Source organism: Anabrus simplex, chromosome 2 (genome assembly GCF_040414725.1).
Source record: "Anabrus simplex isolate iqAnaSimp1 chromosome 2, ASM4041472v1, whole genome shotgun sequence".
Classification (NCBI taxonomy): domain Eukaryota; kingdom Metazoa; phylum Arthropoda; class Insecta; order Orthoptera; family Tettigoniidae; genus Anabrus; species Anabrus simplex.
In genome coordinates, this window is record NC_090266.1 from 174,390,848 (window position 1) to 174,413,218 (window position 22,371).

At 37.8% G+C, this 22,371-nt stretch overlaps 1 protein-coding gene across 2 annotated transcripts in view; it reads right to left on the reverse strand.

Annotated features, from left to right (window-relative positions):
* The window catches only part of LOC136862724 (protein XRP2), a 304,026-nt gene that overhangs the window by 165,695 nt on the left and 115,960 nt on the right, over positions 1-22,371 (reverse strand). For both annotated transcript variants that reach the window (XM_068226503.1, XM_068226502.1), the window contains exon 4: positions 17,671-17,827. In XM_068226503.1, the coding sequence (XP_068082604.1) occupies positions 17,671-17,827 (157 nt within the window). The remainder of the gene's footprint in view (positions 1-17,670; positions 17,828-22,371) is intronic.

Sequence of the window (22,371 nt, forward strand, 5' to 3'; positions counted from 1 at the left end):
CTTTTTAGCTGTTGATATTACAGTTGGGTACTATCTCTGAAATGGAAGGTCATAGCTTGGGGACCCTAACCACAGGGCAAACTCACTCAGTATTGGACTAAGTGATGGTAGTACCTGTTCTCTTAAGGTGTACTGCAATGGAATCACCAGCTGAGATCTAGGGGAAGAGAAGTTGAGAAAGAACACTGAAGAATAGATACATGCCGATTTACAGTGGAGAACTGGAAGTCAGAAATTGAGAGTTATGATCAGGGCTCGGAAGTTGAGGAAAAAGCCTTTTTTCTATTGAATGTCCAAAGACGAGGCCCAACATAATATTCATTCTGGGTCATTATAGGCCAGAAAATGGTGAGTTTTATTTGTCCTGTTTTTTGCCTTTTTTGGCATTTTCTGGCTTATCAGTCCTTTTTAAGGTCTTAACAGGTTTTTTTTGCAACTTCACCTTCTTTTGACTACATTTTATACTGCCCATTCTCAATTCGAATTGTATGTAATTGCGAGGAGATCGCAGTGATAGACTGGCTGCCAAATATATTGTTGCTCGCCTAGCACCACCCAGGGGTCACGTGTAGGGTATTTTGAGGTTAAACCTATGGATGTGAGCAACATCAACCCCCTGAGACATGTTGTTTAAATGGAACAATTTGTCGACACCCATGTGTGACTGCGGAGCTGCACGACAAACCATATACCATTTTGTCATAGAATGTAAAATGTGGGGATACACAGGCAGCAAAGTGGATTTTCTGATGGCAACTCCAGAAACAATACAGTGCATCAATGATCTTGACATTCAGTTGTAAGGAGTCTTTTCTCGTTCATTGTTTGCTTGTATGTAAATATGTATATAATTTATTTCTGCACTGAACTTTGTATGGGTCATACGCTAAATAAATAAAAATCAATTCAAATCATTAGTTCATTCATCACCTCTTAAACATCTTTTCTCTAGTAAATACATATATTTGAATCATATCTAAAAAGAGAGAAAATGAAAAGATGAAGCTAGTACTTGGAAAAACCAGGGGTATCAAAGTATGTGCAAGATAAGTGAAATATTGAAAAGAGAAAATTTCAATGAGTGTTTCTGAAGAGGAAGATCACACTTGATTCAAGTATGAACCCTTAACATCCGTTGGTGTGGAGAGAAGTTTCTCGATGTTTCGCAACTTGCTGTCTGAAAAATGACAATCTTTTACACCTTCTTGCCAGCTTTTAGATCATTTTTGGTTATTTTTAGGTCTTTTTATAAGTTCCTTTTTAGGCAATTTATAGATCATCAGTGCCTTTGCTAGTGAGACCTAGTGTTTACAGTGCACTATGTCTTCTACTATAGGCTAGAGCAATTTTGTTACTTTCATTGATCTGTCTCTGTCTTATACTTGGCTTTGACAATATGAAAGTGACTGAGGTATAAGTGATGCTAGTAATGCCATTCCTTTCGCAGCCAGTCCCTGCTATGAATGGTGTGAAACTGTTGCTCATAGGGTCGGTTGGTGCATGCACTTCAGTGGGCTTGGCTGACTGATATGTAATAGCAACTTCTGGCTCAGTGAGGAAAGCAACAGAGAAACTACCTCACTCCTTATTTCCCTAGTACGCCTCTTCAGTGATGTATAGGCCATCTATGACAGCTGATGGCAGAGCTGTTGAGGATCCAACCACACTTCGGGCTGATGACCATACATACATACATACATACATACATACATACATACATACACACACACACACACACACACACACACACACACACACATACATGCATGCATGCATACATACATACATACATACATACATACATACATACATACATACATACATACATACATAGATCTTCAACTTCCAAGCCCTAGTTATGATCTTAAGAAAAGATATACGGAACATACTGAAGAGGTAAAGTATGTAAATGGCAGAACAAAGATGGAATATTGCCTAACACCAGGAGATGTACAAAAGCAGATGGGAAGAATATGATTTCTTAAATGTAAGAATATGTAGTCATAAAACAGAAGTGGACATGGTATAGATTGAATTAGCACTTAAAAACATAAAAGCATGGAAAGCTGTGGGAATAAATGAACTTGCAGCAGAAATGGAAAAGACAGATGGGCCTTTGAGATTGTGGCAAACATACAGACTGATGAAGAGTTTATGAGAAGAGAAAGAAGTACCGGAAGATTGGCACACAAAAAATTATACCTATTTTCAAGAAATGACATAAGAAAATATATCATTACTACAGAGGAATCACATTTTGCATGTTTGATAAAGTAAAATAATTTTATGTGTAACACGAAGAACAGAAACAGAAAAGGTAAAATGCACATAGAACTGTTAATCCAATGAGCACTGCCACATGTCATTTTACAATGATTTTGAACGACAGGGATGTCATTTATTTCAAAATTCTTATAGAAATTAGCTGGCAATCGAACCACAGCCATCTTGGTATGAAGCCAATGATGATGTCACTAGGCAATCAATTCTTTCTCATATTTTCGATATGTGATTGACAATGGCTTTCCTTATATCTGCCACTAGCTAACATACATGGAATAAGAATATACCATCAACATTCTCACTGGAATATGCCTAGGCTAATTCCAACTAAAATAAGACAAGGATTTCAGTATTCTTGTTGGAATATAATTAACCTGGCCACAGTCAGCGACAAAAACTGTTCTTGATTTACTAGTTTCATTTCCGTATTGATAGTTTCCTAATATATAGATAAGAAAAGGTTCCACCTTATCAATACAATTTTATTATTAACTACAGGACCGGTTTCGACCCTAATGATGATGACTGTTTAGGGTCGAAACTGGTCCTGTAGTTAATAATAAAATTGTATTGATAAGGTGGAACCTGTTCTTCTCTATATATTTTTAAAAACTGTTCTGTCTTGTTCCATTCAGTCTGTAAACAACCAATTCATATCAGTGTCTCCATAGTATGCCAAAAGACCTATTAAATTCAGTGCAAATTAACAACATTCCATAGCACGGATCAACTACAGTAAAGTCCGTTATAGCAAGAATTCATAACGGCGAAAAATTTACTCACTATAGCGGATGGTCGTTATATCCGATCTTTTGTTAAAGTTGGGGAAAAAAGCCACACATATTAAAACAGGTATGGAACACCAATCCATTTGTTCAAAACTTGTGTTTTTGCAGATCCCCATACTACAAATTACTCGTAAGTTATTTTTCTGATTCCGAGACAATGAGAATGCATATGTTGAATTTCATTCCGAATAATTCAAGTAGTATTACTCCAGTAGCTTCTGTGACAAACGTTTCAGTTTTCTTATTCAAACAGAGTCACCTAACCTAATTCAAGCTCATATGCATCATGACAACACATTTCAAGCACCAGTAGAGTAATGGTAACCTTCTCGCTATAAATTACTCGGGAATAGAATTTCCAAAATTTAACCAGATGCAAGAAATTCTGTGAAACCTCGTAGTGCATTCCTCATTATGATGATTTCACGCTCAGCACGTCGCAGATTTGAAGTCCTGATTCACGTCGTATTAAATCTATTCAAACATACCTCACTTACAGCACCACAAATTTTCATTATTACTGCTCAGTACGATCACATTTTTCCCAGCAATGAAATTGTTCTTTGTCATCCTTTGTAAAAGAAACATGATTTCCACCACATATTAGAGCCCCCACCACAGGAGACAGGTCGGGGAAAGTTACGCGAAAATGGGAAATGGCCTTGAATTCCAGAAATTTAGAGAGCAAATTATAGGTTCGGGAAAGTTCAGTTTTGCTTTCAAGTTTTCACTGATATTGCTTAATAACCCTGTAAGCCTGTCTGTGTTTGTGTTTTGCACTCCATCTGAAGATAGAAATTTATTCCGTGTTGTGGGACACAGTGAAGGGTAGCGAATATTTGTCGCGTGATAGACTACGTAAAGATTAGGAACATAATCATGTGAAGTTGACTAACATGGTTCATTTTGTCTTGTGGTAGCCCCGTTTGTTTTAGAAAGCGAGTGATCTGCAATAATGTGGTGATACTTTTATGGGGGCCCACTGCAAACGTTTTTATATGTGTTTTCGGGTGTTTTACACATCTTTTAACAGTATTTTTATTTAATAAGCTGCCGTGGAAAAGGTTTTCATATTTGTGCTCTCATCTTTTTCACACGTTTAAAAGCTCCCATTGCATCTTTAGTAATGGCAGATACGCTATACCTTTCACTGTACCCGTGCATACACGACGTAAAATGAAGGCATGGAAATTCTAAGTTCCCAAGGAGGGAATTAGATACTTTTCCACCAATAGAGCATGTCAAAAAACAGATCAGATGTAAGGCTTTTCAGGCGTTTGCTCTATTAACCAGCGTTTCGTCTTAGGTCTGACACCAGACCCATCAGAGTGGGATGTGTCAGACCCTACACACTGACGCTGGGGTGTATGCAGGTGAACTTATCAGAAGCCCTATATAAGAGGCACAGTCTGATAACTTCATACGGGAGATAAAACTCCACAATGGAATTATTGCCCACCTAGCAATTCCGATCTGATCTGATCTGTTTTTTGACATGCTCTATTGGTGGAAAAGTATCTAGTTCCCTCCTTGGGAACTTAGAATTTCCATTCGGAATTGTTAGGCGGGCAATAATTCCATTGTGGAGTTTTATCTCCTGTATGCAGTTATCAGACTGTGCCTCTTATATAGGGCTTCCGATAAGTTCACCTGCATACACCCCAGCATCAGTGGATAGGGTCTGACACATCCCACTCTGATGAGTCTGGTGTCAGACCTGAGACGAAATGCTGGTTAATAGAGCAAACGCCTGAAAACCCTTACATCTGATCTGTTAAATGAAGGCATGTCAGAAAGAAACAAATCAAGTGTTTACATATTCCTGTTTTTATTCGTGTATTCAATGGTACGTATTCTCACATAACATATTATCTTTCCTTGTATCCCTGCAGACACGCCTAACGAAGTTTTACTGAATAAACTAACCTCCGAAATCAGTCATCCACTCTGTGCCATATTTTGAGATGTATCACATTCTTACTTAATTTCAGTACATATAGTTTTAAAAATAGGCAATCATTTACTTCAACGGGTTAACTACTGCTATCAGCCACGTTATTTACGCATTCATTACGGAAACATGTTCTCTTTCATTTCGAATTGTGCTTATAGAACACCAGTCGACAAGTATTACTAATCGAATCTGATATCGCCTTCGAGTTTGAATGTCGATGAAAGTGTTCACTAATGCACATGGCGAACAATCTATACCGAATATGATCGATCACATTCAATATACATATATAGACAAGAAAGATGTTCCACCTATCAATACTTTATTTATTATAAACAGATTCACATCAGTACCGGTTTCGGCCTCATATGGCCATCATCAGCTGGTATATTACAATATTGTAGCCATTAAACATTGGTGTATGTCGCAAAGATGTTATTATGATTAGAGCATCCGGATGTCTAATGGGGTTAAAGATAAAATGTGTAGTGATAATGTTTGGTCTATATGGGGTTGAAATAGTATCTATGACCAATGTGGCAGTGAAATGCTACAGTAAGCTAAAACTTATTGCATATACATTACATATAATGAACACATTAAACATATTTAAATACATGAAACATAGTATAAAAAACTTGATATGTTTAAACACACTAAAATGTAAGGCACATATATGTTAAAACACTTGTTAAAATTTGAGAGTTCTTGTTCAGTGGAGTTCCTTCTTCAAGCTTCCTTATAATTCTTGCGCCTCTGTGTCTACGTAGATTTGGTTGCATAAAATGATCTTTGAAAATGTTCTATTTGATTAACATATGTCATGTCTATTCGTGGCGAAAAGCCTTGATATAAAATTTTCAGGTACTGTTGTGGTTCAACTGTTGATATACTTTTTGGTGAATTTTAAGGCAGACTGTAAAGTCTTGAGTTTTAAATTTGATTAGAAGGAGTTGTTGGTAGCGATCTCTCTCCTGTCTGTATTCATGTTGTGGATATTGTTGTTATCTGTAAACATAAACTAGTATAAGTACGAGTTTGAAGGAATGCCTGAGGTTGTGTGTGGAGGCGAGATGGGTACTTCCTGCTGTTGTTGTCGAAGTCGTGCAGCATTGTGTTTGAGAGCTTGCTGTGTACTACCGCGAGTACGCCTGGGACTTGTGTTAGCTGTGGTGAGGGGTATGGGTGGAGGGGTAGGAGGAGTGGCTATTGTAGGGGTAGGGGTAGGGTTGGACTTGTGATTCGTCAGTCTTTTGAGGCGTGCCATGTTCTGTTTGTTTACAATTTTAAGATAGTCATTTTTTAATGCAGGAATAGCTTTATCAAAGATGATGCTGGTATTCTCTGTAATATCATTAATATTGTGATTAGGATTGGCGTATTGGTCCAGGGAAATATAGAAATCTTTGGTTATGTTGAGCAGGGGGCCCTTAGAATTTATGTTTAATATTGTCATATCGTTATTGATGTCTGTGAAACTATGCTTGAATTCTTCTACATGCTGGCCTATTGATGAAAAATGGTTATGTTTTACTGCGTTTATATGTCAGTTGTAGCGGATGGCGAAGTTTCTGCCTGTATGTCCAATATAACTTGTATCACAGTTGTTGCATTTGATACGGTAAACTCCTGATTGGTTATATTTATTGTTATTGTTGACTGTCCTTGTGTTGTGTATGGTGTTGGTGCTGTTGTGTGGGGTTTTAAATGCTATTTTCAGGTTGTGCTTCTTGAAAACATTAGTTATAGTGTACAGTATATGTGGGTATTGTTGAAGGAAAATAAGGCATAATCTTTCTTGGGTTTGTCAATTTTTATTAATTTAGTTTAAGGTTGGGATTTTATCTTATGGATGATTTTGTTGACCATTTCTTTGTTATATCCGTTATGTTTGGCTATGTCATGGATTAATTTTAATTCGTTATTTAGTTCTTCTGTTGTCATTGGAATATTAAAGGCTCTGTATACCATGCTGTAATAGGCTGCTCCTTTATGTGTGCTGGGATGAATAGAATTGATTTTTATGGTATCTGAAGTGTGTGTGGGTTTCCTATAGATTTTGTAAGATAAGTAGTTGTTGTGTCTGGTTACTGTCAGGTGTTAAGTTTGTATTTGTGTCCGTGGATCTACACTGACTGACAGAGCAAATGCAACACCAAGAAGGAGTGGTCAGAACTTTATGCCAATTGCAGGGTAGACTGACGTCACTGAGGTATGCTCATGATGTGAAATGCGCCGCTGTGCTGCGCACGTAGCGAACGATAAATGGGACACGGCGTTGGCAAATGGCCCACTTCGTACCGTGATTTCTCAGCCGACAGTCATTGTAGAACGTGTTGTTGTGTGCCACAGAACACGTGTATAGCTAAGAATGCCAGGCCGCCGTCAACGGAGGCATTTCCAGCAGACAGACGACTTTACGAGGGGTATGGTGATCGGGCTGAGAAGGGCAGGTTGGTTGCTTCGTCAAATCGCAGCCGATACCCATAGGGATGTGTCCACGGTGCAGCGCCTGTGGCGAAGATGGTTGGCGCAGGGACATGTGGCACGTGCGAGGGGTCCAGGCGCAGCCCGAGTGACGTCAGCACGCGAGGATCGGCGCATCCGCCGCCAAGCGGTGGCAGCCCCGCACGCCACATCAACCGCCATTCTTCAGCATGTGCAAGACACCCTGGCTGTTCCAATATCGACCAGAACAATTTCCCGTCGATTGGTTGAAGGAGGCCTGCACTCCCGGCGTCCGCTCAGAAGACTACCACTGACTCCACAGCATAGACGTGCACGCCTGGCATGGTGCCGGGCTAGAGCGACTTGGATGAGGGAATGGCGGAACGTCGTGTTCTCCGATGAGTCACGCTTCTGTTCTGTCAGTGATAGTCACCGCAGACGAGTGTGGCGTCGGCGTGGAGAAAGGTCAAATCCGGCAGTAACTGTGGAGCACCCTACCGCTAGACAACGCGGCATTATGGTTTGGGGCGCTATTGCGTATGATTCCACGTCACCTCTAGTGCGTATTCAAGGCACGTTAAATGCCCACCGCTACGGGCAGCATGTGCTGCGGCCGGTGGCACGCCCGTACCTTCAGGGGCTGCCCAATGCTCTGTTTCAGCAGGATAATGCCCGCCCACACACTGCTCGCATCTCCCAACAGGCTCTACGAGGTGTACAGATGCTTCCGTGGCCAGCGTACTCTCCGGATCTCTCACCAATCGAACACGTGTGGGATCTCATTGGACGCCGTTTGCAAACTCTGCCCCAGCCTCGTACGGACGACCAACTGTGGAAAATGGTTGACAGAGAATGGAGAACCATCCCTCAGGACACCATCCGCACTCTTATTGACTCTGTACCTCGACGTGTTTCTGCGTGCATCGCCGCTCGCGGTGGTCCTACATCCTACTGAGTCGATGCCGTGCGCATTGTGTAACCTGCATATCGGTTTGAAATAAACATCAATTATTCGTCCGTGCCGTCTCTGTTTTTTCCCCAACTTTCATCCCTTTCGAACCACTCCTTCTTGGTGTTGCATTTGCTCTGTCAGTCAGTGTATTATCTATGATTACAAGGATGTCCTCAACAAATCTGCACCAAAAATATATATTATCCATTTTATTGACTGATGTATGTTCTAGGTATTCTATATAGATTTCTGCTAATATTTCAGAGGCAGGAGATCCCATATGTAGGCCTTGTTGTTGGTATATGGTATCATGGAATTTGAAGTAATTATTATTTATGGCAAACTCAAGTAAATTCATAAATACATCTATTTCTAAGGTGCTCAAGTTACTGTGGTTTTTGAAATTGGATTCTATTATTTTGATTGTTTGTTTGATAGTAATGTTAAGATACATGTTCGTTATGTCAAATGAAGCAAGGGTATCGTGGTGTTAGATTTTTAATTCTCTGGTTCTATTGCAAAAATCTATTGAGTTTTGTATTGTTTTGTTTGCTAAAAATGAAAAAAATGAATAATGCCTTTTGAGAAATTTTTGAATGAACGGTGATAGGTTATAGGTTGGACTGGCTCTATAGTTTATGATCGGTCTCATGGGTACATTTTCTTTGTGTATTTTAGGGTAGGCTTTTGCGGTTGCTAATTGAGGGTTCATTGTTATGAGTTTTGCAGATTCTGTTTCAGTGAGAAGAAAATATGTATTCTTGAGTAGATTTTCTAAGTTCCTCTGTATGTTGTTGGTTGGATCTCTGCATTTGATTGAAAAGGTGTTGTCTTGGAAACATTCTTTAGTCTTTGTTATGTATTCATTTTTATCCATAATGACAGTAGTGTTGCCTTTGTCGGCTTTTGTTATTCGTAGATTGTCTCATTAAAATTTTGTTTTTGAGTTTATTTAAGTGCGATTTATTGGTAGTATTAATGTTTAGGTTATTATGATGAATGTTATTGATATATTGCGGGATCTTTTTACTGATTTCGTGTCTAACTTCATCTCGTATATCGCATGGGATTTTCTGTAAAGCAAGTTCTGTTTCGGTAAAGGCAGTTATGATATTTTGATAGGATGATGCGTGTTACCCCAGTTATGTTTGAGTCCCTTGCTCAAAATAGCCGTCTCTATATCGTCAAATGCGGTCTGTGTGAGATTTTTTATGGGTGGATGGAATTTGTGTTGGGAATCCTCGTTGGAATGGGAAGGATCTTTGTGTTGGATTATAGTTGGTAGTTTTGGTTTACTTTGTTGTTTCAGTGTTTCCAGTTTCTTGTTTAGTGTGTTTTGTTTCTTGATGGCTAAATCTTCTATTTTATCTTTTGAAATCTGCTGAAAGTAATTCCAGTACCTATGCGGGAGTTCATGGGATGTCTTGAGATGTATTGAGTATAGTTCATTTTTGAGGTGTTGTTTCTTGCGATATAGAAATTTAATCTCTTCTTTTAATCAGATTTTATTAGTCCTGTTTTGTGTTTTGCGTGTCTGAACGGTTTGTCTATGTTTGTTATTGTATTTTTGGAGAAATTTTGGTGTTAAGTTATTTGAAAGGCATTCCTTCAATAATTTAAAACCACACACAACAGCACCAACACCATACACAACACACACAATACAACACACAACACCAGGACAGTCAACAATAACGGTAAATATAACCAATCAGAAGTTTATCGTATCAAATGCAACAACTGTGATATAAGTTATATTGGACGTACAGGCAGAAACTTCGCCATCCGCTACAACTAACATATAAACGCAGTAAAACATAACCATTTTTCATCAATATGCCAGCGTGTAGAAGAATTCAAGCATAGTTTCACAGACATCAATAATGATACGACAATATTAAACATAAATTCTAAGGAATCCCTGCTCAAAATAACCGAAGATTTCTATATTTCCCTGGCCCAATACACCAATCCTAATCACAATGTTAATGACATTACAGAGAAAACCAGCATCATCTTTGATAAAGCAATTCCTGGATTAAAAAATGACTATCTTAAAATTGTTAACAAACAGAACATGGCATGCCTCAAAAGACTGGCAAATCACAAGCCCAACCCCACCCCTACCCTACAATAGCCACTCCTCCTACCCCTCCACCACTACCCCTCACCACAGCTAACACAAGTCCCAGACATACTCGCAGTAGTACACAGCAAGCACTCAAACACAACGCCGCACGACCTCGACAACAACAGCAGTAATTACCCATCTCACCTCCACACACAACCTCAGGCATTCCTTCAAACTCGTACTTATACTAGTTTATCTTTACAGATAACAACAATATCCACAACATGAATAGAGACAGGAGAGAGGTCGCTACCAACAACTCCTTTTAATCAAATTTAAAACTCAAAACTTTACAGTCTGCCTTAAAATTCACCAAAAAACATATCAACCATTGAGCCACAACAGTACCTGAAAATTTTACGACAAGGGTTTTCACCACGAATAGACATGACATATATTAATCAAATAGAACATTTTCAAAGATCATTTTATGCAACCAAATCAACGTAGACACAGAGGTGCAAGAATTACAAGAAAGTTTGAAGAAGGAACTCCACAGAACTCTCAAATTTTAATAATAATAATGTTATCTGTTTTACGTCCCACTATCTTCTTTGACGGTTTTCGGAGACGCCATCTCAAATTTTAACAAGTGTTTTAACATATATGTATCTTAGATTTTAGTGTGTTTAAACTTATCAAGTATTTTATACTATGTTTCATGTATTTAAATATGTTTAATGTGTTCATTATGTTTAACGTATATGCAATAAGTTTTTTTTTTTTTTTTTTTTTTTGCTAGTTGTTTTACGTCGCACCGACACAGATAGGTCTTACGGCGACGATGGGACAGGAAAGGGCTAGGAGTGGGAAGGAAGCGGCCAGAAAACCATTTTCAGGGCTGCCGACAGTGGGGTTCGAACCTACTATCTCCCGAATACTGGATACTGGCCGCACTTAAGCGACTGCAGCTATCGAGCTCGGTTCAATAAGTTTTAGCTTACTGTAGCATTTCACTGCCACATTGGTCATACATACTATTTCAACCCCAGATAGACCAAACATTATCACTACACATTTTATCTTTAACTCCAATAGACATCCGGATGCTCTAATCATAATAACATCTTTGTGACATAGACCAATGTCTAATGACTACAATATTGTAATATACCAGCTGATGATGGCCATAGGAGGCCAAAACCGGTACTGATGTGAATCTGTTTATAATAAAGAAAGTATTGATAGGTGGAACATCTTTCTTGTCTATATACGTGCATCCAATCAATACGGAAATGAAACTTATAAATAATGACACATTCAATAGATTCACCGGAGTGCATAAATATTGATAATGGAAAAAATTATCCACGCTTAATCACTCGTAACAATGGATATATCAGTCATAGGGTTCTCGCTGTAACCAAAGGATAATACACAGTTTAATATGGGAATTTTCAAGGGACAGAATAAAACAGTTGTTATAACGGAGTTCTCGCTATATGCCATACTCGCTATAGCAGACTTCTACTGTGCTATGATGGACCAGTGTGTCATGTACCAGTAGTTATCAGAATGTGTAACAGGAATGGTGAGATATAAACGAAAGTCATCTAACTTACCAGCTCCTTCCTGCTATTAATCAAACACAGACTGTTCCACTCAGTGAGGTAATTTCCCTAGATCGTGTACCATGCACTATCACTGGAAATATATTCATGTTTCAGGACCAGTAAATTATCCACTGCAATAAAAACATGGGCCATGGAAGATAAATTACTATTCCTTCTTTGTTATAAAGGATTCTTCGGTAAGATTAACATTAACAGGTCGCAGGAAATAAATAAAAAAGTTAAAATCTAATTATTTCCATTATTATTTATCCTAAGATCAATTTGTTCTGTGCATCAGATCAGAAATGTTACGTTCTACAACTTCTGTTATGTAATATTCATCAATAGAACCAGTATTAACCCCTCGCTGGCATAGGAAATTTAAATGGCAGCTGCTGCCTGGAACAGAGGAAATTTAGAGATCCATCAATTTAAAATGCAGCTCTCAAGATAATATCACAACATACAACCTATCAAGCAGATCTTTTTCAAATTTTGAGGAAACCTACTGCAAAACATGCAGATTATTATTCTGTAGGTCAAATCAATGCAATTTTCATATTACTTTAGTAACTCAGTTTAATGTCTTGAAACAGAGTCCTACGTTACACACCTAATACCACCAATAAGCTCCCCGTCATTACTACTGGTATCATAATTCTCACTCAAGAAAATTTCTCTAGCAAAGATACCATCCACATCACTCAAACCACTACTATAACTTTCCAACGTTTAAGAATCACTAGACTCAGCTAAAACATCCTGAATATCTCCTTTGCGCCTTGAGACATTCCAGCTGCCATTGTGGACTCAAGACTGATAGGACGCTTTGCTGTTGCCCTGCAGAGACATGCAAAATAAAACTGAAGTATAACAGGGAATCGCCAGTGAAGTATCTTAGGTAGTGATGCAAATTCCAGTGCCTCTGCTGACACTGGTGTGCACAGTGCCAGTGCCAAACGCGTCACCGTGCCAAAACACCGTCAGTGCCACGATGAATACTTATTCATTGGACTCGTATAAAAATGTTTATGCTTCATGTCCTGACAGAAAAAGGAACTACACATAGGTATACCGTAATTTATATTAATATTTACATGCAAAATACTACAAAATAACCCTCAAATAAGTTTTCCATTCACATTCAAGAACAGTGTTCTTTTTCCCTTTTTTCGCTGACAGTCTGTTTTGTCTGTTTGTCAAAATTTACATGCTAAATACTACAAAATAACCCTCAAATAAATTTTCCATTCACATTCAAAAACAGTATTTTTTTAACTTCATTCGCTGACGGTCTGTTAGTGAAAATTTGACCAGCTTTCGAAAACACACCTTCGGCAGGCACGGATGTTGCTACAACACACGACTTCCGGACAGGTAAATAGTAAAGACTGGGATACTGAAGCTTTCTTCCCAACCACCATTTTAACGGATCTGCCTGCCTAGTCATTAACGGGTCTTCCAGCTACGACTAAGCATATGCCGTTTTAAACATGTTATTGTCGATTTGAACGATGTACAAGATTTACAAATATCTCACACTGCTATGTACTGGTTTATATCATCTGGAGTGAAATAGCTCCACAAAGGGCTAGATTTTTGTCTATCTGCGACTGACACGGAATTCAAGACAATCGATAATATAACGAAAGAGAATAAAGCATAGTGTGGCATGGTCCGGCAGCACTTAGTAAGACGGGGTGACCAGTAGGTACTGTAGAAGCGATCTGTCCTGGCGCACTGCCACCGACACCGGCAAGATCTGAGAAGCACTGGCCTGTACGTGCCGTGCCGTTGGCATGAGGCAGTCACATGGCCACACACAATAGTGCTTCATTCGGCAACGGTGCCAGCAGCCAGTGCCCACCAATCTGCCATACTGTTCGATGTACTCATGGAAAAGCAGACTTGATTGATGTGTGTTATTGTCCTTACTAACAGTATAAATAAGGTCAATATTCACGTCACAAACCTTTTGATTCTTGTAAATGTTTCACAAATTTACTTATATGGCAGTGCCATTGGCACGGGTTCATTTTAAATCGTGGCACCGTGCCTATTGTGCCGTCTCTGGCACCGGTGTCAAAGCACAGTGCCAATGCCTTCCTTACATCACTAATCTTAGGTCAATTAATAAACTGATTGATAGCTAAAAGTCTCTTCTTTCTTTCTTTCTACGCAATAAGATCTGAGGTAATTAGGAAGACAGCTTCCAGAGAATACCATAAATCAGACAGTGTGCAGTGCTCCGTGGGAAGAATGGAAGCGCCTTTTCAAGGTTAACACTGCATAGATTCCCATTCACCCTCAGGAGAGATAAAACACACTTTCCTGAACAGGTTTCCTGTAATTTTATGGAATAATAAAATGAAATGCTAAAGAAAAAGATTGCCTCACAAATTCCCCTTGCAAAGAGATGCCTGCTTTTGAAGGACTGTAATAAGCATAATAATTGGCACAAGAAAGCGTTAGCTATATTGTAGTAGCTAAGACTTTTGACTACAAAGACATGCCAACAGAATTGCAAGATCTTTAGAATTCTGACCTGGAGAGCATTTTGAATGACATGCTGCACAGGACCATACGATGCGCAGAGGTAATCCACTTGTGCCGTGCCGTGCATAGAGCCCAGCATTATATTTGAGACTTAATTTTTAGGCCTTCCCCAATACTACTATTTCACCCAGAACACACAAAATTATTTATGTTCTGCTGTAGATTTTACTGCCTTTCCCCTAACCTTACATACTAATTTTCATTCAATTCTATTCAGACACTTTGTCATGATGTGTTTATGTAAACAGACATGACAGAAATTTAAAAATTGCATTTTCATCTTACTATGGACATGATCAGCATACAAATATATATATTTTTTTAAATTATGACCAAAGTATAGACAAAGCACTTATTTTATTTATATAGATTTTGTTTCTGTCAACTTACAGAGTAACTTACAAAGCTTATGCTTCAAGTTCACATTTTGACTATTAGTCATATAACTTGCAAGAGAACACTGTGAATACAATATAGTTAAACTAGACAATGAATTTGGCTTATAATTATGAGTGTTTCAACTCACAATGGAAACAAATTTGATGTTAAGCTTTGTTTCCATGATGCAAGTACATCTAGTGTTGACTAACCTCATTTATATTGTAACTGGAACACCCGTACTTTAATTCAGCAGAGAGCATGGGTTGATGCCAGGGCGTGTACAGTCCATGCTAGGAAAACCAGAGAGAGAAGGGTAGTATAAAAAGTTCCTATTAAGTTGAACCTTGTGTTTATTCATGTTAGATAAATTATATCACCTTTTACAGACGGGCAGTAAGGGTTTAGAAAGAACAGACAGAGGTATGAAGAGGCGCTGTCCCTCGGCGTCGGTGATGTCCCACATTGTTTTACTCCTTCCCCCTCACCATGGAACTCCTCTCAGCACCATGGCACCACATTATATCACGGCGGTTGACGGCCCTTGAAGTTCTGTTGAGACTCGAACCCGGGAGGCTGACGTCTGGTGATGTCAGCGTGCAGCGTGGAATAATTAATTTAGACTTTATTCCATCGAGATCCCATGAAGGGAGTAAAGAAGTGTGTAGACTTCGCACAGAATGTCAAAAGGATCTGATACTACACTCCTCTACCGCACTGCACTGAAGATTATTACACGACACTGCTCATAATCTACAAGTTCCACAGTTAATAAGGTTTAACGCAAATAATATGTTAGTCATTCGATACACTTATCGAAGAAATTAAAATTAATTCAGTGTCACAGTTTATGACGAAAAGAAAGATTAGCACAGTTCATTTTTTTTTTTTGCTAGTTGCTTTACGTCGCACCGACACAGATAGGTCTTATGGCGACGATGGGACAGGGAAGGGCTGGAAGTGGGAAGGAAGCGGCCGTGGCCTTAATTAAGGTACAGCCCCAGCATTTGCCTGGTGTGAAAATGGGAAACCACGGAAAACCATCTTCAGGGCTGCCGATAGTGGGATTCGAACCTACTATCTCCCGGATGCAAGCTCACAGCCGCGCGCCTCTACGCGCACGGCCAACTCGCCCGGTTAGCACAGTTCAAAAATATGAAATAATTGTCGTCCAATACACTCGTCGACGAAATTTAAGTTAAAGGGGTAACACAATTTACAAAGTCTGGAACCTTTTCTGACACTTAGGCTCAATCTTACGAAATGAAATGAACACTGTTACTTTGGCACAGTCTAACAAAAAGAAGCAAATTATGTCAATGAATCTTACGTAATACTTGAAAACACAGTAAATGCTGTAACGAAGGCACAGTCTTTTGAATACAAATTGAAGTACAGTTTGTGAAATGAACACTGTTGCGAAGACACAGTCTTATGAAAAGGAAGTAAGTTCTTTCACTGAGGCACAGTCTTATGAAATGTTCTAAAGCACAGTTTTATGACAAAAGTTAAGCACAGTTTTGCAAATAAATTCTGTTACGAAGACACAGTCATGTGAGAATAAGTTAAAGTGCTGTTCATGCGAAACAGTCATGTGAAATAATTTTATGCACAGTCTTTACGAACTGAAATGAATTATGCAAGTCACTTCGCGATCGTTTACTTGTAGAAAGAATGTCTATTTTATAACCCCTTTCAGTTCGACACTTTACGAAACAAATTCCATTACTCTTCTGTCACAGTTTATACAAGTCAATCACTATTAACACCTTGAAGTAAATTATCACCTCCTATCTCACACGAAGTTAGAGTCCTAGGTTCGCACCTCTGACACTTAGAAATTTAAACCAGAACACTCATACTTTGTAATACGTCTGCATTCGGCACTCAGCCGAACAGGGTAATGACCTTGAATATAACATTCCACAGCTGGCCCGCATGCCGTGACAGCCAGGAATACACGAAGACACTGATTTCTGCTCGCCCAGTGGGTCCTTTTTATATCCGTAAGCCGGACTATGTGGTTTCAAATTCACGAATTTCCACCTTTAATTACTCGGCTATCCTTCTGCTGATTTTTATGAAACTTGGTACATTATCATTTGTGATAAGGGGCTACACGATGACATGATTAGAATTTTGATAGCACATTCCATTCCTGAGATACTGAAATAGAAGAAATGGAAAGTTCGATAATGACATCACGTGGCCTTGGCTGGCTCTCTGCAGCAAGCGGTTGCATGCCTCGCTATCACTTCCGCTGCCTGCGAGCACAGCGGTCTTTTCAAACTTATCATATGGGTGTTAGAACGAGTTATGTTAGAAATACTTTGACGGAGAATGTCGTAATGGCATTCCCATTTCAATATACTTTGGCTAAAGTAAATAATCAATTCTGACATATGTTAGAGAAAACAGTTATAAGTTGAATCTACAAGATTGTTCAGATTAAGATTAGGTTAACCTTAACAGAGCTATGTATTAGATTTCTTAAGATTAATGTTAGCTTTAACAAAGTTTAATTTAGACAAACTTGTAGACACGGCATATATATTAGGCCAAGAACTCCTCTCTTATGTAATCAAATCACTTACATTATTTACTCAGATGATTACAAATATACTCACTTCCTCAATTCATCTGATACTGGAAGGGAGACATAGTCTTCAATTCTAATGGTGTCAGGAAGGAGACACCAATTAACGTCTCCATCGAAAGGGGTGAAATCATGGATACTACTCCACTCATTGTTAAAGACACTGAGCCCAGCATCACAAAACTGTCCTGAAAGCATAAAATATCTGCAATGTCAAACTTGAAAACTGCCTGGGAAATTCAGGAAATAAACAAAAGGAATAATTCCTAAAATTAAATACTTATAACAAATACATTAAGCTGAAGTAGACTACCACCAGAATCTCAAAAACATATATGATTCCAGTTACAGCACTGTAATAAGTGGAGAGGTTCATTATAAATAAAATGTTGCCACATTAGACAAAATGTGATGTTCGTTCTGCAGTCCCCCAATAAAAGAGTCATATACAATTTACAATATTCTGCAAGGGTCAAAAGAGGTAATGGTCTGTAGAAGAAATATCAAAAGAAAAGGGAGGGTAACATGTGCCAGTCCAAAGGCCATAAGAGGGATGATGGGTTACAACACAAGTTTTTATAACAACCTTACTAACATCTTTGTCTTTAACCCTCTTGGAGCCACGCAGTAGGGCAAGCACCAGCCCTTTAAATTGCTAAAGCTGATTAGGTCGGCCTTTAAAAATCTAGTCGGAAGTTGCCAACGCCGATTACATCGGACGGCAAAAAATTCAATGATATATATAATTTTGTGGCAACCTAGAGTGACGTGCATACTTTTGTGCCAACATTGATGTATCCACAAAGACGCACACAAAATGTCGTCAGTTGGTACACTTATTTATTTCACCTTAACTTCACATAAACATACACATAACCTTAATCACTGCTGTCACAAATAAAATATACACATCAGCAACCTGCCATTTTTAATAAATGCCTTATCATTAAGCACTTCCACATGGAGATCCACAACCTTAAAACAATTGACTGCTGACTAGCATGTCTGCCTAAACACAGCATGAGGTCACTAGTATACTCCTGTTAAACCATAACTCCAACTAAGTAATAACTCGTCTCTTCCATCAAGACCACCTCTTTATATATGTGCCTGGCCAGGCTTCTAGAAAGATACATTTTCTAGTAAATTCTAAGAGTGCTTAAGGCCCAGATATAATGTAGAGAATATTCTACTGAGTTCTCGTCTACCCAGTACCATTCTGGATGTTACAGTGTGTTTCACAATTCTGTAGTGGATTATAAATCATTAATGCAGGTAATAATGAATTATATAATATTAATTACAGGTTCTAATATTAACTCATATAAATATCTATATACAGCAAATGTTTCATGATATAACCTCACAAATAATGCAATCGTTTACTTACTAATTAGTGGATATACATCACAAGTAATAATAATAATAATAATAATAATAATAATAATAATAATAATAATAATAATAATAATAATAATAATAATAATAATAATAATAATTTTAGCTCGATATTTGCATTATTTACCCATGGGTTGGAGAATATTGTTTTCAAGTTATAACAGTTTATCACACTTGCGTCAACGGATAGTGAATAGGCTACAAGTTATTGTGTGCCGACCTTGCTTTGACAGTTTTAAGAGGGTGTTCTAGCTTGCACATGAGTCCTTTCCTGTGTTTAGAAATACCACTAACCGGGCAGTAAGAGATTGTTCCTTGCAGTGAGTGGATATGTGAAAGCAAAATGGCAAGTGGTTCACATGATATTTTTTCAGTGGCTGTTGATGACTATAAAATAATGGAGTATTTGGAACAGTGCAAAGTTAACCCAGATGATTTCTTATTGAATAGCAATAGTGATTTTAGTTCAGAGAGTGGTGATAAAATTATAGACCTCCTCGACCACCACAGCTAAAGAAGAGACGTTTATTTGTTTCTAATAGCACTGAAGATACTGTAAATACTGTAGATAAAACTAGTGATGATGAAGGCAAAGATGATAATGTCTATGGAGAACATTTTATGCAAATGCCTCCCAATGAACCTGATAACATTCCTCAACCTCCTGTCTTCTTCATGGAACTTCCCAGATCCAAACATGCCCCTCCATGTGATTCTCCACCCATATCTCATTTCAATTTATTTTTCACTTTCTCTCTGCCAAACCTTATAGTCACGGAGACCAATCGCTACGCTGACCAACTCTTTACATGTAATGAACTGTCACCCAATTCCCCATCTCGATGTTGGAGTCGCACTTCAATTAATGAAATATGGGTATTCATTGTTGTCATCTTGAATATGGGACTAATAAGAAAACCTATTGTTTCTTTCTAGAATATTGTAGACCATTTCATTACCCCTTGGATTGGTCAAATGTTTTCAAGGAATAGATATAAAAAAATTTCAGTTACTTGACAACAGTAAACTTTCTTCTCCTCACTCTCCAACCTATGATACCTGTGTTCAATTCCAGCCTCTTATAGACCATGCTAACAGGCTATTTAGACATCATTATACTCCTCATCATCAACAATCCATAGACGAAAATTTAGTTGGAACTAAATCCCATACACAACTACTCCAATATATCACTAAATTTTACACTATTGAGAATCTTCCATCGTTTTGATACTTTATTTTGCCTTTTGGCAAATTTTTTATTTATATGTTAACCGTACATGTTTCGTTCCTTGTTTAGGAACATCCTCAGCTGTTATAGTGGCTTAGGTGAATGGTTAAGATTTTAAAATACATAGATTTACAAATACATTGATTCACTTAAAAACTAAATACGAATTAAGATAGATGATATTAAAAACAGTGTGGGGTTAGTGTGTTACTGGTATGAGAGCAGATGATTACATGGTTGATTGACTTAAAACTATGTCTATTCATTAGAATAGTTGTTCGAAAAATTTTTTTTCACTTTGTTACATAAAAAGTCTGTATGCAATTAAAATTCTTTAAAAAATGTTTGACTTCATAACATTGTTCGAATTGTTGAAAGTTTTTCTTCCTTTCCTTCCAGGTAAGTTGTTGTATGTTGTGTGCTTGCTTATAGTGCTTTTGACTGAGTCTAATGTGGAAACTTTTGGAGCTGATTGCTGATCTATTAATGTGAAGGGAGCCTCGTTTCAAATTTCTGAAATGAAATAAAATACGGTAGTGGGAATTTGTTCGAAAGCTGTTTCTTTGCGTAATATAGAATGTATAAAAAGTTCATTTACCTTGCTATAGCTGAATTCCGATTCTACTGTGACCCTGGAGGGACGTTTAATGCTGCTTTGCGTCTGGTGAAGTAATGGTGTGTGTATTCCGTTGTATGCTCCTCCCTACGCAAAGACACAGCTTTCGAACAAATTCCCACTACCGTATTTTATTTCATTTCAGAAATTTGAAACGAGGCTCCCTTCACATTAATAGATCAGCAATCAGCTCCAAAAGTTTCCACATTAGACTCAGTCAAAAGCACTATAAGCAAGCACACAACATACAACAACTTACCTGGAAGGAAAGGAAGAAAAACTTTCAACAATTCGAACAATGTTATGAAGTCAAACATTTTTTAAAGAATTTTAATTGCATACAGACTTTTTATGTAACAAAGTGAAAAAAAAATTTTTTTGAACAACTATTCTAATGAATAGACATAGTTTTAAGTCAATCAACCATGTAATCATCTGCTCTCATACCAGTAACACACTAACCCCACACTGTTTTTAATATCATCTATCTTAATTCGTATTTAGTTTTTAAGTGAATCAATGTATTTGTAAATCTATGTATTTTAAAATCTTAACCATTCACCTAAGCCACTATAACAGCTGAGGATGTTCCTAAACAAGGAACGAAACATGTACTGTTAACATATAAATAAAAAATTTGCCAAAAGGCAAAATAAAGTATCAAAACGGTGGAAGATTCTCAATAGTGTAAAATTTAGTGATTAAATTTTGATACGGAAAATGAAGCTGATTACTTGCAATACTCCAATATATGCCGAATAAGCACCATCACAAGTGCGGGACAAAATTTTGGATGTTGTACGATGCAGTTAGTAAGTATTGTATTGGGTATTTTACGTACCAAGGAGCAAAATCCATTAAAGACAAAAAAGAAATCAAAAATAATGGAGTGGCCTACACTGCAGTGACAAAACATCTGACTCTAGGGAATTATTTTAAAAAAGGTTTTCACATTTATGCTAATAATTATTTTACAATTAATCCTCCTGGCAAAACATTTATATTCAGTTGGAACATTTATTACCGACACTATACCAGGGACTACCAGCTGCTGTGAAAAAGCCGTCTAAATTTCACACAGCGGCTAATTATACTAGTGGGAGGTAAACAGAAAATATCTCAGAATAATTAGGTGGTTCTTATAAGTGCACGTGGAGCTTCAATAGAAACAGAAGCGACTATAATTGCTAGAAACAGAAAACCTAATGTGATCTTGGATTATAACTGTTATATGGGGCGTTGAGGGCACTGATACAAATGACATGATGGTGTACTTTTACTTAGATGAATGTAGGATTTTAAAATTCTGAAAAGAAAAAAAAAGTGCATTCAATATCATTTTGAGAATGCTCTTAAATTCTTATCTGTTCTATTTTAAAAACTGTAATGGAAAGAAAATGACTAGGCTCCAGTTTTAGTCGAGCATAACTGAATCTCTGGGTGCCAAATGGTTTGAGAACAGACAAAAAATTATCATGAATATTCCT